At 31.8% G+C, this 23,225-nt stretch overlaps 2 protein-coding genes across 2 annotated transcripts; both read right to left on the reverse strand.

Annotated features, from left to right (window-relative positions):
- Window positions 1-11,019: 11,019 nt before the first annotated feature.
- LOC133035690 (secreted RxLR effector protein 161-like) lies at window positions 11,020-11,502 on the reverse strand. Its single transcript, XM_061111795.1, has one exon. It carries the CDS (start codon window positions 11,500-11,502, stop codon window positions 11,020-11,022), a length of 483 nt encoding a protein of 160 aa, XP_060967778.1.
- Window positions 11,503-19,146: 7,644 nt separating this feature from the next.
- On the reverse strand, window positions 19,147-22,040 carry LOC133033691 (peroxidase 4-like). The gene is made up of 4 exons (XM_061108723.1): window positions 21,384-22,040; window positions 20,333-20,524; window positions 20,061-20,226; window positions 19,147-19,814 (listed from the first exon to the last, which is right to left on the reverse strand). Exons 1-4 carry the CDS (start codon window positions 21,597-21,599, stop codon window positions 19,423-19,425), a joined length of 966 nt encoding a protein of 321 aa, XP_060964706.1. The 5' UTR covers window positions 21,600-22,040; the 3' UTR covers window positions 19,147-19,422.
- Window positions 22,041-23,225: the final 1,185 nt, after the last annotated feature.

Here is a 23,225-nt window from a genome sequence, read left to right on the forward strand (position 1 = left end):
ATATTCAAATTTAAGTTGATAAGAAAAATTAGTTAGTAATAACTAATTTACAACTTAAATAGGAATATTTAATGAAATAATTAAAATAAGCTTCAGAAAGAATCTAGTTAGTTAAAAATTTTTATTTAATTAAATACAAGAAAAATACAAAAGTTTATCTAGAAATTAATTTATTAAACTAAGTGTGTTTTTCTTAAATTAATTTCAAAAAAAAAAACTTTGAAATTAATTATGTTGCTAATCAATTTTATTAGGTTTAACTAATTTAATTAACCTAGTACAGTTATCCAAATCAGGCAAATGGGCCTTCACAATTTGGGCAGTTCATGTGAGGGGGAGCTGGGTTCAGTATGTCGTACCCACTTCTATTGGCCCCCATCTCTCACACAAGACCCAAAAGAGAGGAATTTAACCTTAAAATAAATAAATGTTATTAATGGAATAGGTCCAAAAACTAAATGGCCCTAAATAAAATCTATCAGGGTGTGACATTTTATTTAGCAACAACCTATATGGATCTAAACATAAAGTAAACATAGAGGCTCATACAAACACATAGATTTGGATGGATCCTATCATGTTACTAGGTCATACACAGATGAAAGAAGAATGTAAAATTTACCTGTTACAAATTATTTACTTGACCTATTGACACTTGAACCATGGGTTAAAATCAAATCATTGGATCTGTCAACAAGTTAACCATGGCAATTTAGATCAAGCAATAATAGGTTTTAGAAAAATTACAAACAAGCTAAAACACATACTCCTGCAACAAGTTGAATTTTGATAGCTGCATGTAGGATTTATTTAATTTTAAATTAATTAATAAAAAGAATTCGAAAAAAAAAATTAAATAAAAAACTATTTTCGGTTAAAAAAAATTTAAAATTAAACCTATAATTTTGAAAAATTAGGTTTCAACTAACCTAAATATCATTTCAAAAAAAATGGCTAACCACCTTTTAAATTTCATGTTATTTTATAAATTAAATATTCAATAAAATAAAATGATAAATACATACCTTTTTCTTATTTTATAATTTAATTTAAGTAAAAATAACAAAATTTAAAAGTTAGCAAAAATATCTTATTTCTATTTAAAATACCATGATTATTGTAATCTTATTTTAAATATAAATAAGGTCAAATTACTTAAAATAGAATATTTTATAAAAGGAATTTAAAAAATCAAATTAATTTAGGGATTTTTTCAGTTTTAACCAAAAAAGTAACAATATTACAAAAATACTTCCTGTTGGCCAAATAAACAAATATACATCCCAACTAAAAAAATTTACACAAATACCACTTACACACACCTTTAACCCAGGATCTATGCTTCCTAAGCAACTATCACGCAACCATCGCGCAACCATCATGCAACTACGCATCAACCCAATGCAACCGAAATGAAAATTCAATCAAAAAGAGAACCACCATTAATTCTGGCGACTTCACCTGAGAAGACGACCAGAATCAATCGAAACAGAGGTTGTTTCAAATTCATAAAAAAAGTGTAGAAAAACTACTACGAAACTAAAATTCAATTGGAAATCTATTTTAATTTGCATAAAACTAATTTCTTGACTTCAATTTTTAGATCCATGAAACGCAGATCTTAAAAAGTTGAATTGGAGTTCCCAAACAATCCAACTCAAGTATAATCCAAAAAAAAAAATACATCAATACTATAGTAAAATATTTATCCTGGTGTATTTTGTTGTTTTTCAAATTTCTAATGGTGAATTTGTTCATATTAAATTATAAAAAGACATATAGATATAGTTATGTACGTGAAAACATAGTTTTGATTTTTAATGTTTCACAACAGTTGCATTACAGTTGCATAAACATTTTACTAACAATTATTTCGTCTGATTGAAAACTTCGTTTGATGCAACCTTCGACCAACTACCCAGCAACCACCCAGAAACTTTCGTCTGATTGAAACCTTCGTCAGATGCAACCTTCGACCAACCACTTAGCAACTACCATGCAACCATCGTCTGATTGAAACCTTCGTCTGATGCAACCACCGCGCAACCACGCAGCAACCACTCTGCAACCATCGTCTGATTGTGTAAGGGATGATAGTGTAAGTTATATTTTGGTAATTAAAATTACATAAAAGGTATAAATGTTGACTTTACCTTATGGATGTATTTTTGTAAATAAAATGTCAATTTATATTTTCTATGTAATAATTCCATTAATTTATTTCTGATAATTAGATTTGAAACATGAAAAGTAAAAATCAAAATACAAAACTACACAAAAAATTAGAAGTTAATTCCATGAAATAGCATGAAAAATCAAAGAAAAACGAAAAAATTGTGAGCTGTACGGATGGTCTGCAAAGCACACCATCCAGGTGCACATTCTTGGGCGCAAGGGGCTGCTTGGGCGCACAAAGGTGCTGCTTGGGCGCACAAAGGGTGCTGCCAGCAGCCAGCCACGCGCACAAGGGTGTGTCACCACCCCCGATTTTTTCAAAATTTCAAAAAATTATAACTAATTCAAATAAAATCGAAATTGAGTTCTGTAAAAAAGGAAATTGCTTAATTTTTTCCAAACTATCCAATAAAAATAATTCCAGAAACGAAAATTCAATTATTTTTTATAAAATTTCACAAGCAACAGTCAATCATCATATAACACACAGATCAACATGAAACCATCCAAATCATCACATATCATCGTTTTAATTCATATTTCATGAAAGTAAATCATTACCATGGCTCTGGTGCCAGTTGTTGGAAATATTTTACCAAGATCTTCTAGATTTACTACCATGTATGTTTCATTAACATCCTAATATGAATTCTAAAATAATGAAATAAACACATATAAAGTTTAGGAAACCTTACATTGGGTGCAACGGAATATAATGACTCCTTCCGTTCAGATCTCTAGCCCTTGATTCCTTTCTGTAGAAGAGCATCATCAAGATCAGAACCTGGATCTCTTTCTCTCGTTCCTTGATGCTGATTCTCCTTCTTGTTGATTGAATTCTTCACAATCTTCCACACTATGATTGAGATACCACTTGATGTGTGTGGGCACTACTCTATCACTAGGGTATTTCGAAATTGAAGAGAAGAAAAGAGAAGAAGAGGGTGGCGACTATAGAGAAAGAATAGGAGGCTCAGGTTTTTCTCTAAAAGGAATAAGATGCATGTCATTATTTCTTAAGCCATCACTATCTATTTATAGTAAGCCATCTAGATTTAGGTTAGAAATATATGGCCTTAAAATAATGAAAATATAAATGGTAAAATACCTGCATAGTGCCCTGCCATGGTGTGGATAATGGGTCTCACTTTGCAATTTTGCCATTTTATCATTTCTGCATGTCATTTTCTCAAAAACGCCAATTTTCCAATTCAACCAATTAAATGCCAATTCTAATTATTTAATAACAAAAAATTAATTATTAAATAGTATGGTCATTTAATATTTTTGTTAATTGGTCATATAAAGTCCCTTAATTAATAAATAAAAGAGAGAATCTCTTTTCTTCACAATTTTTCCCTTGCTTAGTGAAAATTCATAAAGTAAACATAGTCTAACTTTAGAATTATAATTGATTAATTGAAATCAATTAACTGAGTCTTACAAGCAGTATGGTCTCAACTAGTATGGGGACCATGGGCCTATATTACAAAGCTTCCAATAAGCCGAACCGAATTTACCAAGTCAATTTCCTAACTTATTAAGTCCTTATTGAATCCACACGTAGAACATCGAATTGCACTCTCAGTCATATAGAACGCTCTATATGTTCCACAATATAGATACGCTATTAATTATCCATTGTTATAATCCTAATTTGATCAATGACCCTTTAATAGATGATCTACATTGAATAGGAAATAAATTACCGTTACACCTTCAATGTAGTTTATCTTTAAAACACTTAGCTCCGTATAAATGATATTTCAGCGAAGTAAAATGAGATCTCGAAGGATATCATCGTTTCACTTCTAAATTCCTATAGATATAGACTCCATATTTATGTTAGCGCTCCCACTCAATTATACTATCATGTTCCCAAAATGTACGTATCACCCTGACTGTCAAAAGTAGGCTTAACTAACAACTCAAAGAACATGTATAATACTCTTGAGATCGAACCTAACCATATTAGGATTAAGATCATTTGATCTAGGATCAACAGGTGATAAAGAATTGAATAGATATTACAGTAAATTTTAACAAATCTAATCAAAGTTCAATATCGGTCCCTTCTGATGTATACTCCATACATCCGATACTGGTAAACTTTACCAATGCCCTGGAAAGGACATAACACTTATCGGTGTAAGAATACCTATCACTGATTACCAGGCCAGTCTAAATCCAGTGAACTGACAAATCAGGGAATAAACTTTCGAACATATAATTAAGATTATATTCCACTGTGCTGACAACACTATAATCATTAATAAATTCATATGTTTTGGACTTAAATAGAATTTATACATTATATGTATAATCATGAAATAAATCATGCGAACCATGCAACATAAAATGTTATTTCTCATCTTTATTAATAAGTAAATCTAATTATATTGAAATGGATTTTATTTGGGGCACAAAACCCAACTGCTATTACCACACTTATAGGGTTTAACCTCTTTAAAATCTTGTGTTCACTTTATTATTTTTGTTCTCTTTTAATTATATTACATAATCCCTTTATTATTTGACTCACTGTTGTTGGCTAGAAGCAAAATCAACACTAAGAAAGGGCATATTTGAGAAGAAAAGAGAATTTAGAGTTTATTTATTAATTAAGAGACCTTAGAGGGTAATTAATAAATATATTTAAATAGTAATTTTATTTAATAATTATGTATAATTATTAAATAGATAAAGTCAGCATTTAAATAACTAGAATAAAAAAAATTGCATTTTTGAAGATAGAAAATATTTTTTATTAAGGAAACAAAATAATGATAAAAATCAAATGGGCCCTTAAAGGGGATTTCAGCCATGGGGCTTATATAATTGTCATTTTATTTTTTATCAACTTCTTTATTTCTAAACCTCACCCTATTATCCCATTATAAATAGAACATAATGGACTTTGGTTCAAGACAGATCACTCTGTCTTTATTTGACAAAATGGAATAAAAAAGAAAGTTGTTCTTATTCTATTAATTAATTTGATTTTTTTTTTTGGATTTCTTCATAAAATTTTGTGCTCCTTGGTGTTGAGTGTTTGCCCACACATATCAAAGTAATACTCAGCATAGGGAGGAAGACTATGTAGTTCAATTATCATGAGAAGGAGAATCCAAGTTCAGATCTTGATAATGCTCTACTACAGATAGGAAGCATGGGCTAGAGATCTTAATGGAAGGAGTCATATTATTTTGTTGCTATCACTGTAAGGATTTCTTAATCTCTTATGTGTTTATTTATCATTTTTAGAAATTTCATATTTAGAATGTTAGATTATAAAATTATGATCCAACATACATGTTAGTGAATCTAGATCATGGTAAAATAATTTCTAACACAACATTACCCTTAAAACAGTGTAATGTCAAAAGATTCTCGACCCCAAAAATACTCATCCCATCTTCCACCTATCAATAATGTCAATCTCTGGCCTACTAATTTATTTTTTCTTTATGTTACTAAGAAGAAAACAGTAAATAAAATAAAACACAACAACCTTGAAACCTAAAGCATCATCATTTCCCCATACACAACTAGAAATAACATCTCAACAGATTTATGAGTAGTCTGTTTAGCACCCAAAAATATGTGTCAATAATATGGTTTGAATCCTAAGAAAAATTATTTTTGTTGTAATCCCCCATACAATCCAAATCCAAATTCAATGTGAACTCTTCTCGACACTAAATCGAACATAACGATCACAAATATTAGCATAAAATTCCTTAACATTTGATTACTGCAACTCTCTTAACACAATTTTATGAACAATTTGTGGGTAGAATTTAAATGAAGAAATGTGTAAGAATTTACTGAATTGGGTTGAACGGAACAAGGCCTTGACATTTAACGAAAGGTTGTCATTAAGCTTCTTAATTACTTCTAAACTACAAGCAAATACAACTTGAGATGTAATGTTTAGACATAGAGAGTTTGCATTCCCATTCATGAAATCAAACAAAAAAGTGTCATGATCACAGGGTGATGTCAAAACAGATCTTTACAGTAATGAGAATTTAACAAACTATAAAAAAGAACCACAAAATATCAAACCAACAACATAGGTTTCAAATTGAGCTAATACCTGTGATAAACATAAAAATACATAAACAAAAAAAAAATAACAAAATAAATGACAATTATGAACTAATTTATATAAACAATAAAAAAAAAATTAGAAACAAACACACAAAAAAACAAAGCTAATTTCATGGAGAGAAATATTTTTAGCCATCAAAATTGAAAAAATTAAACTACAAAAATATCAAAACAACTAAACAATCTAAACCCTAGAATAAAATCATAAGGGAACACAAAACAAAAATAAAATTTTAAAGTTAGGAAACACTAAAAATGAAACAAAAAACAAACCTTCGGACTTCCATCTTGTTAGTTCTTTCATTTCTTAATTTTAGGAAGGAAAATATTTTCAGTCACGTTACTCTTCGATTTCTTCTTAATTTGACAATCGCATTTAAAAGCAGGTGCAACAAAGTCCGAATCACCGTCTTTAACAATGTGACATTTTTCTTTAGCTTTGTTGGCAAGTGATTCAACACCCATTTTGAATGTTTTTCAGCAATGGTGGTGGAAAAGATGAAAATCGAGTAATAGCCATTTACATATATATATATATATATATATATATATAACAGATCAAAGAAGAAGATAAAAAAGGAAAAAAGATGGGCAGTTGATGGAGGAAAGAAGTTGGAGATGATGGAAGAGATCAATTTTTTTTTTTATCAATAAAGGATTTTGATCGTGGGAAAAAATTTCAAGCAAAAAGTGGGAATGAGAAGATAAGAATACATAAAAAGAAAAAAGATTAGGAAAAGAGAGGAAAAACTTGATTGAGTGTAAAACTTGTCAAATGAAAACATGCATGCAAAATGTATGTGGAAGTAGTAGTTGTGTAAATAAAAAAAAAAAAAAAAACTAAATGTAAAAAAGTTGCTCAAACTGTGAAGGGCACATAATAAAAGTGCCCATTTTTATTTTTTAGATAATTTTTTTTTTAATTTTTATTATATTTAGCGATTTTGCTATTTTAAAAAAAAAAACATACGTACATTTACCTTACTAATACATCTATTGAACTCTAAAAGTAAAGTATCGGGCATTGCCCTAGCTACTTGGGATTAGCTTGAGGTCACATGTGGCATAATTTTATTTTGTGGATCTAGGGGTCCATAGATAATTATTAATAATTTATTTTGGAAAAGAAAAATATTATACTAAAAAACCTTAATATAATAATATTACATATAGAGAAGGGTAATTTGCTGCTAGACTTCTTATACTTTTGTGTTTGTTACGGTTTAACCCCTAACTCAAAAAGTTATAGTTATATTGTCTGGACTTGACAATCGTTTTGCTTTTTAGTCCTTCCATCCATTTTGGTTTGTTAAGTGCCAAAGTGGACTGCCACAGTATACACAAGTGTACACATGACAAATTTTTATTAGTCCACCTAATATTAATAATTTATATATTAAAAAAATAGTTTAAAATTTTTAAAAATAAAATAAAATTAAAATAGTTAATATTTTTTTTTTTTTTTTTTCATTTTTTTTTCATCTTTCTTCTTCTTCGTTTTTTCCCAGAAGTCAAACCCCCCAAAAATCGAACCCCAATCATTCAGCCCAAGCCACCCATCCCCGACTGTCCAACCTCAACCGTCTGAACTCTTCTTCGTCTCTCCTCTGTAAACGTCGACATCTTCTCCTTTCTCCTCTGCAAATGTCGATGGTAGCCCAAACGAACCACTTCGCCTAGACGCCTCCGCCCAGACCCTCTTTCTTGCTCTCCATAACTACGGCGATGGTTACAACCTCTTCTCCTCACTCCCTTCAACACCAACTCCGCTCCTCTTTCACCTTGAATCTCAACACCACCCCGTGCCATTGAAGATTGCCAAGGAGAAGAAGAAAGATCAAAAAACTCTGCTCCTTGAATCGTTTAATCCACCGCGTTGTGGGCATTGTGGTTTTCAGATCTAGGAAAGTTATTTATTTTTTTCAAATATTTTTGTTAAGCTTAGAACAAAGATTTGATTAGGGGTGTGTTAGCCTTATTTTTGGTAAATAATATTTTTTTTTTCAGATTTGATAAAATTTGTTGATTGTTGTGTGAAGGTGATAATGGTGGTGGTATGGTGCTTGTGGTTCGATTTTTGGATTGGGATTCGATTTTTGGTTGGGGTTCGTGGGGGTGGGGGGTTTGATTTCTGGGAAAAAAATGAAGAAGAAGAAGAAAGATGAAGAAGAAAAAGAAAGAAAAAGAAAAAAGGAAAAAAAATATTAATTATTTTAATTTTTTTTTATGTTTTTTCTATTTTTTTAGTATATAAATTATTAATATTAGGCATTCCATGAAAATTTGTCATGTGTATACGTGACAATGTCACTTTGACACTTAACAGACCAAAAGGGACGGAAGCAAAACGATTGTCGAGTCCAGGGAGTATAGCCATAATTTTTCGAGTAAAGAGGTTAAACCGTAACAAACATAAAAGTATAGGGAATTTGACCGCAAATTACGCTATAGAGAAAGCAAAAGAGAGCCTCCAAGCTTTGTTACAAATGACCGTAGTCAAGGTTAAAATATAGTAATTGGTGCATTTTCAAATGGAAACTTTTAGTCGAATTGGGCAACTGTAGGCAAAAATAGAAGAGAAAATTACACATTCCAACGTAAATAGCAAATTATTTCCAAAAATATGCCCATTTGTTTTATTATATGAAATAACAATCACATACCGAAACTACTTTATATATATATGCAATTGGAGATTTATCTCGTCCCTAATATTATTACTTTGCACATATAATTTAGTGTGATTTTATCTTTTCACTTTGCACCAGTCAAGTTACTCTTCCTCTCCTTCCACACATTATCATTTTTTTTCTATGTATATTTTCTATATTAAAATATTTATCTTTCTTTATTTTTATAAATTTTAAAAATATTTCTTTTTGACTATACTAATAATTATTTAGTCTCAAAAGTTTACAATTTACTTTTTAAAATATTCATTTTAACATGTTGAAAGCATATATTTTTGTCATTACTAAAAAAGATAATCAATATTAAATATAACGTTTAAGTTTCTTTTAATACATCAATAATTAAACAACTTTTTAGTTTTTTTTTTTTTGTTTTCAGAGAACTGAAAGTTCACAATTTTATAAGTTTTTAAGAAATATTTTTCTTATTTTATCTTAAATGTTACAAGATTACATTTTAAATAAACTTATTTTTTATAAGATAATTTTGATAAGTTTATAAAATATTTTTAAGGAAACAAAATAATATCCTAAACATGATATGTAACCTTTCCAATGTCAAACTTTGGGTGTAAATAAAATTAAATATGTCAACAAATTTCATATATTACTAAAAAAATATATTTTATAATTTCAAAATTAAAAAGTAACTAAATTACAATTTAAAAATAACTTAAAAAGAAACAAGATAGTATCTTAAATATACTTCTAGTATATTGAATAATATGTGTAGGATTTTTACCCACTTACCCTACACCAACAAGAAACCTTAATATCAGTATCAAGGTCAAAATCGACATTTACAAGTCTAACTTAACGTTAGACCAATACGGCATCGTTCAATCCCCACGACACCAAACTTGATGTCGTATTGAACCTTTGGTTTAAAGACTGTGATCGAAGAGTCTAGAAACCCTAGCCACTCAAACACAACACTCAGCCTCCCAAAACTCGAAACCCTAACAGAGCAAGTTCTTAAAGAACTTGCTCGATTCTGCGCTAGAAACCCAGATCCACACCCACACACAACATAAGTTAGATTAAATGAGTGAAAAACGAAAAATAAGGAGAGAAAACACCAGAAATTTATTTCAGAGTTCACCCAAAACTGGGCTACAGCTCCGTCAAGCTCATCTCAGAGATAGAAGCTTGATATCCACTACCACAATGTCGATTTACAAGGTTTGGAGCTTCCTGTCACAGAAATCGATCAAGTAAACTCGATTTCTCTCTTTTACACTTTATGTTTTTGTTATTGTCACTTGATTTGATCTCGATCTAACTCCCTTCTTTGTTTTCTTGTGCATGTACTTCCTCCTTCGAGCTCCTCACCATGAGAACTGGTTTCTCATCTCTGGATCTTGGAGCAGAAGCCTCAATCTAGGGTTTATTTCTTCTCTCTCTCTCTATCTCTTCTCTGATCTGTTTTTTTGTAGTAGATCTTGGTTTGTTTGCTTTGATTTCCTGCTTTTATAATGTTGTAGAGTAAGTTGATCAAAGACTTAGGAGTTAGTTACTATTTCAGTTGTAACTAACTACTAAATCTTGATCCACTAGATGCGAAGCCACCTAGGATCGAGTCCATTTGCTTGTTTTTGTTTGTATGTTGCTTATGTGGATATTTGTAAGTGTACTGGACTGGTTATAAGTGGAATTTATTCAACAATTTCCACCTGAATTCCTCTTATAACCAGTTCTGATGTCTGATTGTTTATCTCTGAGAGTCTTAGCTTGATAGGTCCTACTTTTAGTCTCCTGAGTTGATTCTTAACAAGTTCATACAGTGTGTGAACTTGTTAAGAGTCACAATTTTAGTTCCCATGTCTTCTGGGTTATCTTCAGTAGGCACCTTCTCAATGTCAATTTCACCTTGAGTCACTTTATCTCTGATAAAGTGATACTTGATTTCTATGTGTTTTGTTCTGTCATGGAACATAGGATTTTTACATAGAAATATGCAGCTAAATTTGTTCGAATACACAGTAGGCACACCTTTAAGTAAATTCAGCTCCTTCATTAGCCCTTTTAGCCATATTGCTTCCTATATAGCTTCAGTTGTGGCCACATCATACTCAGCTTCTGTAGTTGATAGTGCCACAACAGGTTGAAGTTGCACTTTCCAGCTAGCACAATTGCCACCAATTAGAAACAAATAGGCAGATGTAGATCTCCTATTATCCCTATCCCCAGCATAATCTGAATCACTATAACCTTCAATTATAGTGTTAGCCTTCTGTCTATTGTAGATTAATCCAACTTTAGTTGTCCCAAGTAAATACCTAAATCCCCATTTCATGGCCAACCAGTGAACTTTTCCTGGATTTGCCATGTATTTCCTAAGTACACTCATAGCATAACCTAGGTCAGGTCTTGTGCTTACCATTAAGTACATCACTGACCCTACTGCATTAGAGTAGGGTACATCCTTCATAGCTTCAATCTCCTTTTCTGTCTTAGGGCTTTGTTCTTTAGAAAGTGTGTACTGACTAGTAATAGGTTGCTTAACAACCTTAGCATCCCTCATAGAGAACTTATCTATGTTCTTTTCAATGTAGTCTTCCTGTCTAAGTATTAGTTTTCCTTTATCCCTGTCTCTTAGGATATAGAAATCCCAAGGATCTTGGTAGCATTTCCAAGATCCTTCATTTCAAATTTTGTCTTGAGCAGAGCCTTAACCATTTCAACCCTAGACCTTTCTTGACTTATAATAAGCATGTCATCTACATAAAGCAATAAGTATATGACATCTTTTGTAGAGTCACCCTTGTAGTATAGACAAGTGTCATGATAGCTCCTATTAAATCCATGCTTTAGCATAAACCCATCGAATTTCCTATTCCATTGTCTGGGAGCTTGTTTGAGTCCATACAAGGACTTAACCAACTTGCAGACCATATTTTCTTTTCCCTTAATCTCAAATCCCTTAGGCTGTTCCATATAGATCTCCTCTTCTAGGTCTCCATGTAAAAAAGTTGTAGTAACATCCATTTGATCAATTTCCATGTCAAATTGATTTGCTATTGATAGCGTTATCCTGATGGTCTTGTACTTGGCTACTGGTGAGAATATCTCATTGTAGTCAACTCCCTCTTTCTGTGTGAATCCTTTGGCTACTAACCTAGCCTTAAACCTTATAGGTTCACCTTCAATTATCCCCTCTTTATGCTTGTAAACCCATTTGCAAGCTATTATTCTTTTCCGTTTAGGCCTTAGAACCATTATCCAGGTCTTGTTTTTCTTTAAAGAAATCATCTCTGCATCCATAGCTTTAAACCACTTCTTAGCATTAGGCCCTATCATAGCTTCTTCATAAGTTTGAGGCTCTACACTTAGAGATTGCATGGCTGTCATGAAGGCATAGGCTATGTCTTAATTCCAAATATTGAAACTGTACTTAGGATTAGGTTTAGGTGTCCTCTTCTCTCTGTCTCTGGTCAATTTGTAGTTATCTAGAGCTTCAGTGGGTTGAACAACCTCAGCTTCATCTCCCTGTTGCTCTACATTCTGTATCTCTTCTCTGTTAGAATTTTCTGTATGTTCCACCTGATCCTGATCAGGTTCATTTCCAGCTGGTTCCACCTGATTTATATCAGGTTCTTCTTGGTCATCTAGCCTCCATAGAGTAGGATCAAATTGTAGTGTACCTGCATGGTTAGTTTCTACTGTACCTGCAGGGTTAGCCTTAAGCAAACAAGGAAATTCATTTTCTTTTAAAATAACATCTCTGCTAATAATAGTTTTGAATCCACCTTTTTCTCTTAGCCAAATTCTATATCCCTTAAATCCTTCATGATAGCCTAGAAAAACTCCTTTAATAGCTCTAGGTTGAAGTTTACCAATACTTTGGTGCATAAAAGCACTACACCCAAAAACTCTTAACTTTGAGAGATCAGGTGGTTTACCAGACCACCTTTCTTCAGGTGTTTTGAATTCAGTAACACTTGAAGGACGTCTATTTATTAAATAAGCAGATGTCATCACAACCTCTCCCCAAAAACCAAGGGACAAACCAGATTGTATTAACATACATCTGGCTTTGTTCAGAATGGTTCTGTTCATTCTTTCTGAAACACCATTTTGTTGTGGTGTTAGCCTAACTGTTCTGTGCCTTTGAATACCTGTTTCTCTGCAAAACATATCAAATTCATTGTTGCAAAATTCCAGACCATTGTCTGTCCTTAGGTTTTTAACCTTTCTGTTAGTAAGATTTTCAAAAAGTGTTTTCCAATGTTTAAACCTTTCAAAAGCATCATTTTTATTTTTAAGTAAGAAAATCCATACTTTTCTAGAAAAATCATCAACTATAGACATAAAGTAGGTATTACCTCCATTGGTTGGTGTCTTTTCAAGGCCCCATAAATCTGAGTGTATATAATCCAATATACCTTTAGATTTATGTGTCCCTGTTTTGAACTTCAGCCTGTGATGTTTTCCAAGTATGCAATGCTCACAAAATTCCACTTTGCTGATTTTGTCTTTGCCTAGCAATTGTTGTTCATTTACAATTTGAAATCCCTTTTCTGCTAAGTGTCCAAGTCTGTTATGCCAAAGAATAGCTTTAGCGTCTTCAGGACTTTGCAAAATGTTGCTCTGTCCAACAGTGTTGTTGCTTCCTCTATCATGTAGTATAGGCCTTCTCTCTTGACTCCTTTGATAATAGTCATAGATCCTTTGCAAATTTTCATTTGTCCATCTTTGATTTTGCTTTCTATTTTCAAATCATCAAGCACACTTAGTGAAATAAGGTTTCTAGATAAATCAGGCACAAATCTTACCCCAGTTAGTGATCTAGTGACCCCATCATGCATCTTAAATGCCACTGTTCCTGCCCCTTTAATTTCACAACTTTGGTCATTCCCTAAGATCACTTTTCCTTTAGTAGAATCCCTGAAATCAATCAAAATAGATCTATTATTAGTCATATGAAATGTACAACCTGAGTCAAGTATCCAATCATCTTTAAAAGGTGATCCTGCAACATAAACTTCCCCATTTTCATAACAATCACTAAAATTTGCATTTTGGTGATCTGTTTTACTCTTAGGGTTTCTAGGATCTGAGTTGTAGTCAGTTCTTTGTCCATTGAATTTGTTCTTTCTGTTCTTGTTCAAGAAATAGCAATCTTTCTTGAAGTGTCCAGGTTTCCCACAGTTATAGCATCCTTCTGTGTCTTGTGGCTCTTTAGAATTTGATCTTCTTTTATTCTATCCTCTGTTTGGACCCCTGCTATGGCTTTGACTCCTCCCTTTTCCATGCCAAGGTTTCTTCTGAGTAGATCTGCCTCTACTCAGATTTAGTTCACCATTAGAGCCACCATTTCTTTCTGACTTCATCTCTAAGTCCTTAGATTTTAAGGCAGAGATAACCTCATCAAGAGTGATAGAGGTTCTTCCATACTTAATTACTGTTTTAACTTCTCTGTAAGTTTCTGGCAATGAGTTAAGTATGATGATGACTTGATTCTCATCACTAAGAGCCTCATTCTCCCCTGAGTTTGCAAGCTCAATGTGCATTCTCAATAATTCATCAAGATTTTGATCTAAGGATTTGGATTGGTTCATCTTGAACCCAAAAATCCTTTCCTTGAGATAAATCATGTTTGTCAAAGATTTCTGCTAAAATTGCTCTTCTAGCTTTTTCTAGATCTTTGATGGAGTCTCTTCTTTATCTACCAATCTGATAATTGCATCTGATAGGTTGAAGATTAGAATTCCAATAGCAGTTTCTAGGTATTCTTCCTGTTGAATCTTTGAAGTTCCTTCTGGCCATTCAATAGGTTCATCTAGCATTCTTAGTAATTTCTGTTGAGCTAGGAGAGACCTAATTTTCCTTCTCCAGATTCTGTAATCCCCTGTACCATCAAATTTATCAATATCAACTTTTATGTTACTCATATTAATAAAATTGAAAAAAAATAGATAGGGTTTTAGAAATTCTCAGTTTTGTGTTTCTGAATCTGAATTTAATTCAGAATCTTGATCTTCTTGCTGTTTTGAGTGTTGTTCTTTATTGTCAATCTTTCTTTCAAGATTTTCTTGCCAATTCCTTCCTGATATCTTCCTTGAATCTTGTTGATCTCCCTTAGCCAAACCAGGCTCTGATACCACTGTAGGATTTTTACCCTTTTACCCTACACCAACAAGGAACCTTAATATCAGTATCAAGGTCAAAATTGACCTTTACAAGTCTAACTTAACCTTAGACCAATACGGCACCGTTCAATCCCCACGACACCAAACTTGATGATGTATTGAACCTTTGGTTTAAAGACTCTGATCGAAGAGTCTAGAAACCCTAGCCACTCAAACACAACACTCAGCCTCCCAAAACTCGAAACCCTAGCAGAGAAGGTTTTCTTCAAGAACTTGCTCGATTCTGAGCTAGAAACCCAGATCCACACCCACACACAAACACAAGTTAGATTAAATGAGTGAAAAACGAAAAATAAGGAGAGAAAACACCAGAATTTGTTGGGTTTTATGCCCTAAATAAAACTCATTTCATTATAATCAGATTTACTTATTAATATTGATCAGAAATAACATTTAATGTTGCATGGTTCACATAATTTATTTCATGATTATATGTACATAATGTATGAATTCATCTGAAACCCTTTTCACATACTTGATCCTGTTTATTGTGTTGTCAACACATTAGAAAGTAAACATGACTATGTGAATAAAGTTTCCTAGATTTATCAGACATAGGATTTTACTGATATGATAATCTACAACAGAGTTTACTTGCATTTGGAGAAATGCTATGTTCTTTCCAGAGCATTGGTTATAGTAAAGCTCAGGTTGGATGCATGGAGTATGCATCGGAAGGGACCGATATTGAACTTTGACTTAGATTTATTAAACTTACCGTAATATCTATTCAAGTCAATATCGCCTAGTTGATCCTAGATCAAATGATCTTAATCCTGTTATGATTAGGCTCAATCTCAAGAGGCTATTCGTGTTCTTTGATTTGTTAGTTAAGCCTACTTTTGGGTCAGGGTGATACGTACATTTTGGGAACACGGTAGTGCAATTGAGTGGGAGCGCTGACATAAACATGGAATCTATAGCTTCTATCTGGCGAATAGTAAGTAAAGGATGATTTCCTTCGAGCTTTACCAAACGAAAATAAATGGTGGAGTACTCATTTCACATAAGCTGAAATATCATTTATACGGGGTTAAGTGTTTTAAGGATAAAATACATTCTAGGGTGTAACGGTAATCTAATCCCTTTACAGTGTAGATCATTCATATAGAGGATCATTGATCAAATTAGGATTATAACAATGGATAACTAATGATGTGTCTATATGGTGGAACATATAGAGCATTCTATATACTGAGAGTGCAATTCTAAGTTCTATGCGTGGATTCAACGAAGAATTAATAAGTCGGTGAATTTAGGTTATAAATTCTTGATCTGCTTATTGGAAGCTCGGTCATATAGACCCATGGTCCCCCACTAGTTGAGATAATATTGCTTGTAAGACTCATATAATTGGTTTTGATTAATCAATTATAATTCTCAAATTAGACTATGTCTGTTTGTGAATTTTTCACTAAGTAAGGGCGAAATTGTAAAGAATGAGTTTTAGGGGCATATTTGTTAATTATGATACTTTGTATGGTTTAATTAATAAATATGATAAATGACAATATTATTTAATAATTATTTATAGTTATTAAATAATTATAATTGGCATTTAAATGGTTGAATTTAAAAATTGGCGTTTTTGAGAAAATGAGATGCAGAAATGATAAAACAGCAAAATTGCAAAAAGTGAGGCCCAAATCCATATTGCTTAGGGCTGGCCACTTTTATAGGGTTTTTCATCTGATATTTTCATTATTTTAATGCCAAATAATTCAAACCTAACCCTAGTGGAATGCTATAAATAGATAGTGAAGGCTTCAAGAAATTTACACTTAACTTTCACACTTTTCATTCAGAAAAACCTGAGCCTCTCTCTCTCTCTATCTGGCCGCCCACTCCCTCTCTCTCTTCTTCCTTGAAATTTCGAAACATTTAGTGATTAGAGTAGTGCCCACACACAACAAGTGATACCTCAATCATAGTGAGGAAGATCGTGAAGAAAGACATTCAACAAGAAGGAGTTTCAGCACTAAAGAATCAGGGAAAGAGATCCAGGTTCAGATATTGATAATGCTCTGCTACAGAAAGGAATCAAGGGCTAGATATCTGAACGGAAGGAGTCATGCATATTATTCCGCTGGACCCACTGTAAGGTTTCTAATACTTTATATGTGTTTATTTCATCGTTATAGAAGTTCATATTTAGGGTGTTAATCAACATACTTGTGAGTAGATCTAAGATCCTGGTAAAATAATTTCCAACAAAATTTGTTTCAGAGTTTACTCAAAAGTGGGCTACATCTCTGTCAAGCTCATCTCAGAGATAGAAGCTTGATATCCACTATCACAATGTCGATTTACAAGGTTTGGAGCTTCCTGTCACAGAAATCGATCAGGTAAACTCGATTTCTCTCATTTACACTTTATGTTTTTGTTATTTTCACTTGATTTGATCTCGATCTAACTCCCTTCTTTGTTTTCTTGTGCATGTACTTCCTCCTTCGAGCTCCTCACCATGAGAACTGGTTTCTCATCTCTGGGTCTTGGAGCAGAAGCCTCAATCTAGGGTTTATTTCTTCTCTCTCTCTCTCTCTCTCTCTCTCTCTCTCTCTCTCTATCTCTTCTCTGATCTGTTTTTCTGTAGTAGATCTTGGGTTGTTTGCTTTGATTTCCTGCTTTTATAATGTTCTAGAGTCGGTTGATCAAAGACTTAGGAGTTAGTTACAATTTCAGTTGTAACTAACTACTAAATCTTGATCCACTAGAGGCGAAGCCACCTAGGATCGAGTCCATTTGCTTGTTTTTGTTTGTATGTTGCTTATGTGGATATTTGTAAGTGTACTGGACTGGTTATAAGTGGAATTTATTCAACAATATGCTATATAATAATTTATTATAATTTAATATGATTTATCAATTTTAAATATGTTTGAAGGTAACGTAAAAAAAAAAAAGTAACACAAATGCATCTTGATTAACAATAAAATTAAACTATAGTTTGAAAGCAACTAATTAGTTGGTAAAATAAAATTATAGTTCTAAAGTAAAGTAAGTAACAAAAATGTATATGGGATAATATTATCTCAAAATATAGCTTATTAAAAAGGTGAAATAGTATCTTAGTTCTTTTATTTTTTTCAATAATATAGTAACTCTTCAATATAAAATGAAACTTTTTTTGATAAATTAATACAATAAAAAATACTTTTAGTATATGATATATATTAAATTTTGTTTGTGTTTAATTTTTTTTTTAATAATTATAAAAAAAATTAAAAGATTATTATTTTTAACTTCAACATCTTAGTAACAGTGTAGAAATATATATTTTCTATATAATCAACTTAAAAAATAAATAGTGCTTTATATATATATATATATATATATATATATAAATACTACTTTCTAAAATAAAATAGCTAAGTGTAGTTGATATTTTCTTTTCAAATTGTAGTAAAAAGAAAAACAAATAGGGAAAAAAGAAATTAATAATTAAAAATTCAACAAAATCATGCATAAAGAGAAGAAGAAAACTCAAAAGATGAAGCTAACAGTGATAATTGACTATAAAAAAGAATTGCTTGCATTTGTATGTATATTCCGTACAGAAGTAACGGTAATTGCATCAATTAAATAATTAACGGTATATTTATTTATAATTACAATATTACGTATATAATTAATAATTCTGCAAAATAGAAAGGTTATTGCCGAAAATATTATAAATGATTATTTTTCAATAAACATTGCATTAGCATTAATCAGTAATATTATACTCGTTTTTTGGCTCTTGAAATGAACAAAAGAATCAAATAAAATATGCTTATTTTAAAGACGTGTTGAATTTAACGAATCAGATATATCTCTGTGTGTGCATGTGCTTATAATATAGTGTATATTAAACCTGAAGATGACTAATTCGTTTTACATAAAATAGTTGGAGTGCACGTTGCACAATACTAGAAGTAACCTTCCACTACTCAAGTTAAACATATATTTCTTTTCAGTCGATAACTTCAATAAACCTCGAAGAATATTTATATAAAAAGAAAGTGATTCAACAAAAATATAACAAAAGATGATAGCTTCATAAATCAATATTACACACACTACATGTCATGTGTCATATGTGAAATTGTGAATACAGAACCTACAAACATATAATTAATAATAATTCAGAAAGAAAGAAAATATGTTCTTTTTTTCAAAAAAAAAACATCATAATTAATATAGTTTATTGGGTTTAAAGCAAAAAAAAAAAAAAAACACACACACAAAATATAGAGCACACATGCCATCAATTATAAGCTCATATATATATATATCAATTAATTTTGTAATTATTAATTGGCTCTTCTGCAATTCTTTCTAATCTCTCCCTTGGAACCAGTGAGAGGGCTGATATCTCCCATCTTGACCATGGCAGAGGCAAAGTCAGAAAAGAAAGTGTTCTGGGCGTTGCTGTAAGACTTGACAGTGGAATCAGTTGATCCACCGTTGAATAGTTCTTGGTCGGAGTGGAGTAGTCCCTTCTTCTGGATAAGGTTTTTGAAGTAACCGTTGTCAAAAGCTGTGGGGCTTTGGATATCAAGTGGTGCCAAATTGTTATCTCCTGACCCACTCGACTTAGGACACTTGGATTTCCTTGTTTGGGCAAACGAACTGTCAATGTTGCTATCGTTGTATATGTGGGCCCTGAACGATGTGCATCTAGCTTGTCCGATTGTATGAGCTCCTGTTTGTTTGTAATTTTCATATCATTTTACCATTTCAATTAGTTATGATAAATACATATTCATTTGATACGTACTCATGAAGGAAGAAAAAAGACACTTCAATAATTCCAATATTTCCTTTTACTAACCATAATATATATGAAGTAAGTAAACAATGGGTCTGTGTTATTAATGTCTCATTTTTTTTTTTTCATCAATGTGGGGACGTTTATCTTTAAGGAAAGAAGAAAGGGATAAGAGGTAACCTGATAGAGCAACCAAGTCAGTGTTGGAGAGGCCAAGAGCACTGAATCTAGAGCTGAGCCTGTTTAAGTTAGAGCTTGGCTGAGGAATACCATTGTTTGCGGCAGCTTTGCTAGTAGTTCTGGCATCCCTTCTTCCCAATTTTACATCCCAATTTGGACCCCCAAGCTGGATCAGCAACATTTTGAAACATATTAATTAATTATGTATATAATAAAGAAATATTGTGTTATTACTTGAAATAATAATTAATTAAGTAATAAAATGAACTCACAATGGTAACAGAGTCTCTTGCAGTAATAGCCAATATGTCAGCACATGAAACGACACCAGGACACACACTCTCCACGGCAGACTTGATATCGTCAACGACATCGAAACCTCGAGCTGAGTTTCGATTAGCATTAGCAGTTTTCTCCCCCACGAAGTTAGATGTGTCATCCAGAAGCACTGATCCATCACATCCCTATATCAGAGATCGATCAATTAGTTTTAATTAACAGAAAACGACGTTGATTATATATAATATAAAACAATATTGTCATCAGACGATATTATATATATGTCACTATTTACATTTTGTCGGTCCATTTACTTTGAGACATGTCCATATACCCACAAGAAAAAGCACCTTTATTTATTTATTTAACTTTCCTCAGAAAGAAACGTGTTCAATATAAATATGAGAGGAGATTGTAAAATGGCCCAACAATATATAACACCAATTTAAAAATTTCATGTCGATATTGGTTATGTTAAAATTAAGTTTTACATATACTTTTAATTTAATAGGTCATCCTAGCTAGATAACATACTCATGCCTAATATCAATATTCTATAAATATATAAGTAGCAATGATATGTGTATAAAACACTACCTAGTTACGTGTTTTTCCGCTAATATCATATGGTGATTAAAAAGAAATTTAGAATTATCACATGAACAAAGTTAGAGATACACAAAAATTGTACACTTGTTAGTTAATCGTGTTATGCGCTCTAAATATTAATATTATTACATATTAAATAGTACTATCAGGGCGCATATGATATTGTAAATTGCACATATAGCAAACATAGCTAGAAAATTAATTAAAACATGTCTATTTTTCTTTTTCTTTGCAAAGATTAAGATATGTCTATTAAGTAGATGATAAATATATAAAATATTATTAGCGATACATATCCTTATTACTTATTTAGACTTACGTACGACTAGCCTAAGTGATGAGCTTGGGATTTTTGACAACTTAGGACAAGCTAAGTATTATAAAATTAGAAGAACTAGTAGCTAGAGAGAAGTACTATATAGTCATATTACGTACATTGACAAAGCAATCGTGGAAGAACAAGCGGAGGAGAGAGGCACCCATTCGGCTCTCTTTGGAAATAGCGGAGTGCACCTTGGATTTGACTGTGGGCAAGAGTTTTGGGCAAGTTTTTGAGTAAAAATTAGTTGAAAGTTGAGCATTGGCATTCCCCATGACGAGCATGAGGAGACCCAAACTCAATAGGGTCATAAATAAAGAAGAAGAAGCCATGTTATTATAGTATACTAGTTAGTTAAGATAGGTGGTGTATTAACTAGCTAGCAAAATATTATTTTGTGATGATGAGCTGATGAATTAATCGGAGGACTAAGTGAGGTTTATATAGAGGACCTTCTCAAGGTAATTAGGGTCGGCAGGTCACCTAACACGTAGACAAAATATGCATGGCTTTAGTAGAATTCACACACGATGATCATAAAAAAAAAAAAAAAACAGAGAGAAAAAAAAGAATAAAAAACAATATAACTAAACAAGAATTAGTGAGAGAGCTACGTAGCTTTGTATAATTGGTACATACTGCATATGTTAATTGAACTTTCTGTAGCAAAAACTTTTGATTGGTGTGTTTACTTAACAGCTAATTATTAATTAAAAGAGTAATAAAGTGATTTTGTTTGGAGAAGCACATTATTTTATTTTTTGTGTTAAATAAATGTGTCTGCGTACAATGTGACTGTGTGGTGTAAAACCATTTGTCAATGACGAGTAGTAGTAGGTGAGCTATTTGTCAAAAAGTAGGGTCCCACTAAACAAACTTTGTCTTAAAAAAATATGATGATTTATCTTCAGATTGGCCGGGCTAGTACGTACCATGGTCTAAGGAACAGAACAAAAAATTGGAAAATGTTCAACTTTTGACTTTCTTCATTATCAAAATATATTATATACTGCAATACTAAAATGTACCCTTTGGTCATCCTTTCACCGCAGGCAAACGTTGTATATTATATATGCATCTTTTTATAGATTTCAAAGTTACATTAATTAATATAATAAAGTATATAATTTAGTTACAACGCAGGGATTTATATATATGGTTATTACTTAGTTGCCAAGCAATGCACGCCAGAAGTTTCCAATATCTTGTCTTTGAGAAAAAAATCAAAACAGTATGACGAACCTCCACTTTCTCTAAATTAGATTAGAGAAAGCAACCCCCCCTAGTAAAAATTAGATTTCGAAGTTTATACAGTACTTTTTTGGAAGGATAAATAGCTTTTTCTTTTTTCTAAATTATTATCCGTGTATAGTACTTTTACTTTTGAACTTTTTTCAGTATGCTAAATATTCTATAATTAATTGATATTGCCTTCTTTGAATATACTATTCATTTTTTAAGCGCTATTGTTTTAGGGCTCGTTTGAAATGCCGTATTAGGTCGTATTGTATTGTATTGTATTATATTGAATTGGATTATACATTATATTTTTATATAATACTATGTCAAACTTTAAGTTATACTAAAATATTATATATTTAAGTGTCCATAAAAGTTAATGCCACATATAGTTTTATATAAAAATATTGCATAAAATACAATTCAATATAATACAATACAATACAATACAATACGACCTAATACGACGTTCCAAACGAGCCCTTAATGTACATTATTAACCTACATGTGAACGGAAAATTCTAAGAATAAATTTATGGGAAATTTTTATTAATGGGAATGTATGCGAAGGATTTGGGGGGAAATAGATCTAACTTTCAAATCTACCATGAGATTGATGTTCAAAGAGTGATCGAAAGAAGTCTATGGACCTTCAAAAACGCTCCTCTGATATTTGAGAGGCTGAAACCAAGAGATGTTCCTAGGGCCATGAGACTACA

Source organism: Cannabis sativa, chromosome 1 (genome assembly GCF_029168945.1).
Source record: "Cannabis sativa cultivar Pink pepper isolate KNU-18-1 chromosome 1, ASM2916894v1, whole genome shotgun sequence".
NCBI lineage: Eukaryota > Viridiplantae > Streptophyta > Magnoliopsida > Rosales > Cannabaceae > Cannabis > Cannabis sativa.

Bases quoted from the DNA above. Each gene is read 5' to 3' on its own strand.
- LOC133033691 (XM_061108723.1), bottom strand. From the start codon at position 21,599: ATGGCTTCTTCTTCTTTATTTATGACCCTATTGAGTTTGGGTCTCCTC. The intron at 20,525-21,383 runs GTACGTAATATG...TCTCTGATATAG, and splicing joins TCCACGATTGCTTTGTCAAT to GGATGTGATGGATCAGTGCT. The intron at 20,227-20,332 runs GTGAGTTCATTT...TTGCTGATCCAG, and splicing joins CAAGAGACTCTGTTACCATT to CTTGGGGGTCCAAATTGGGA.
- LOC133035690 (XM_061111795.1), bottom strand. From the start codon at position 11,502: ATGAGGGATGCTAAGGTTGTTAAGCAACCTATTACTAGTCAGTACACA.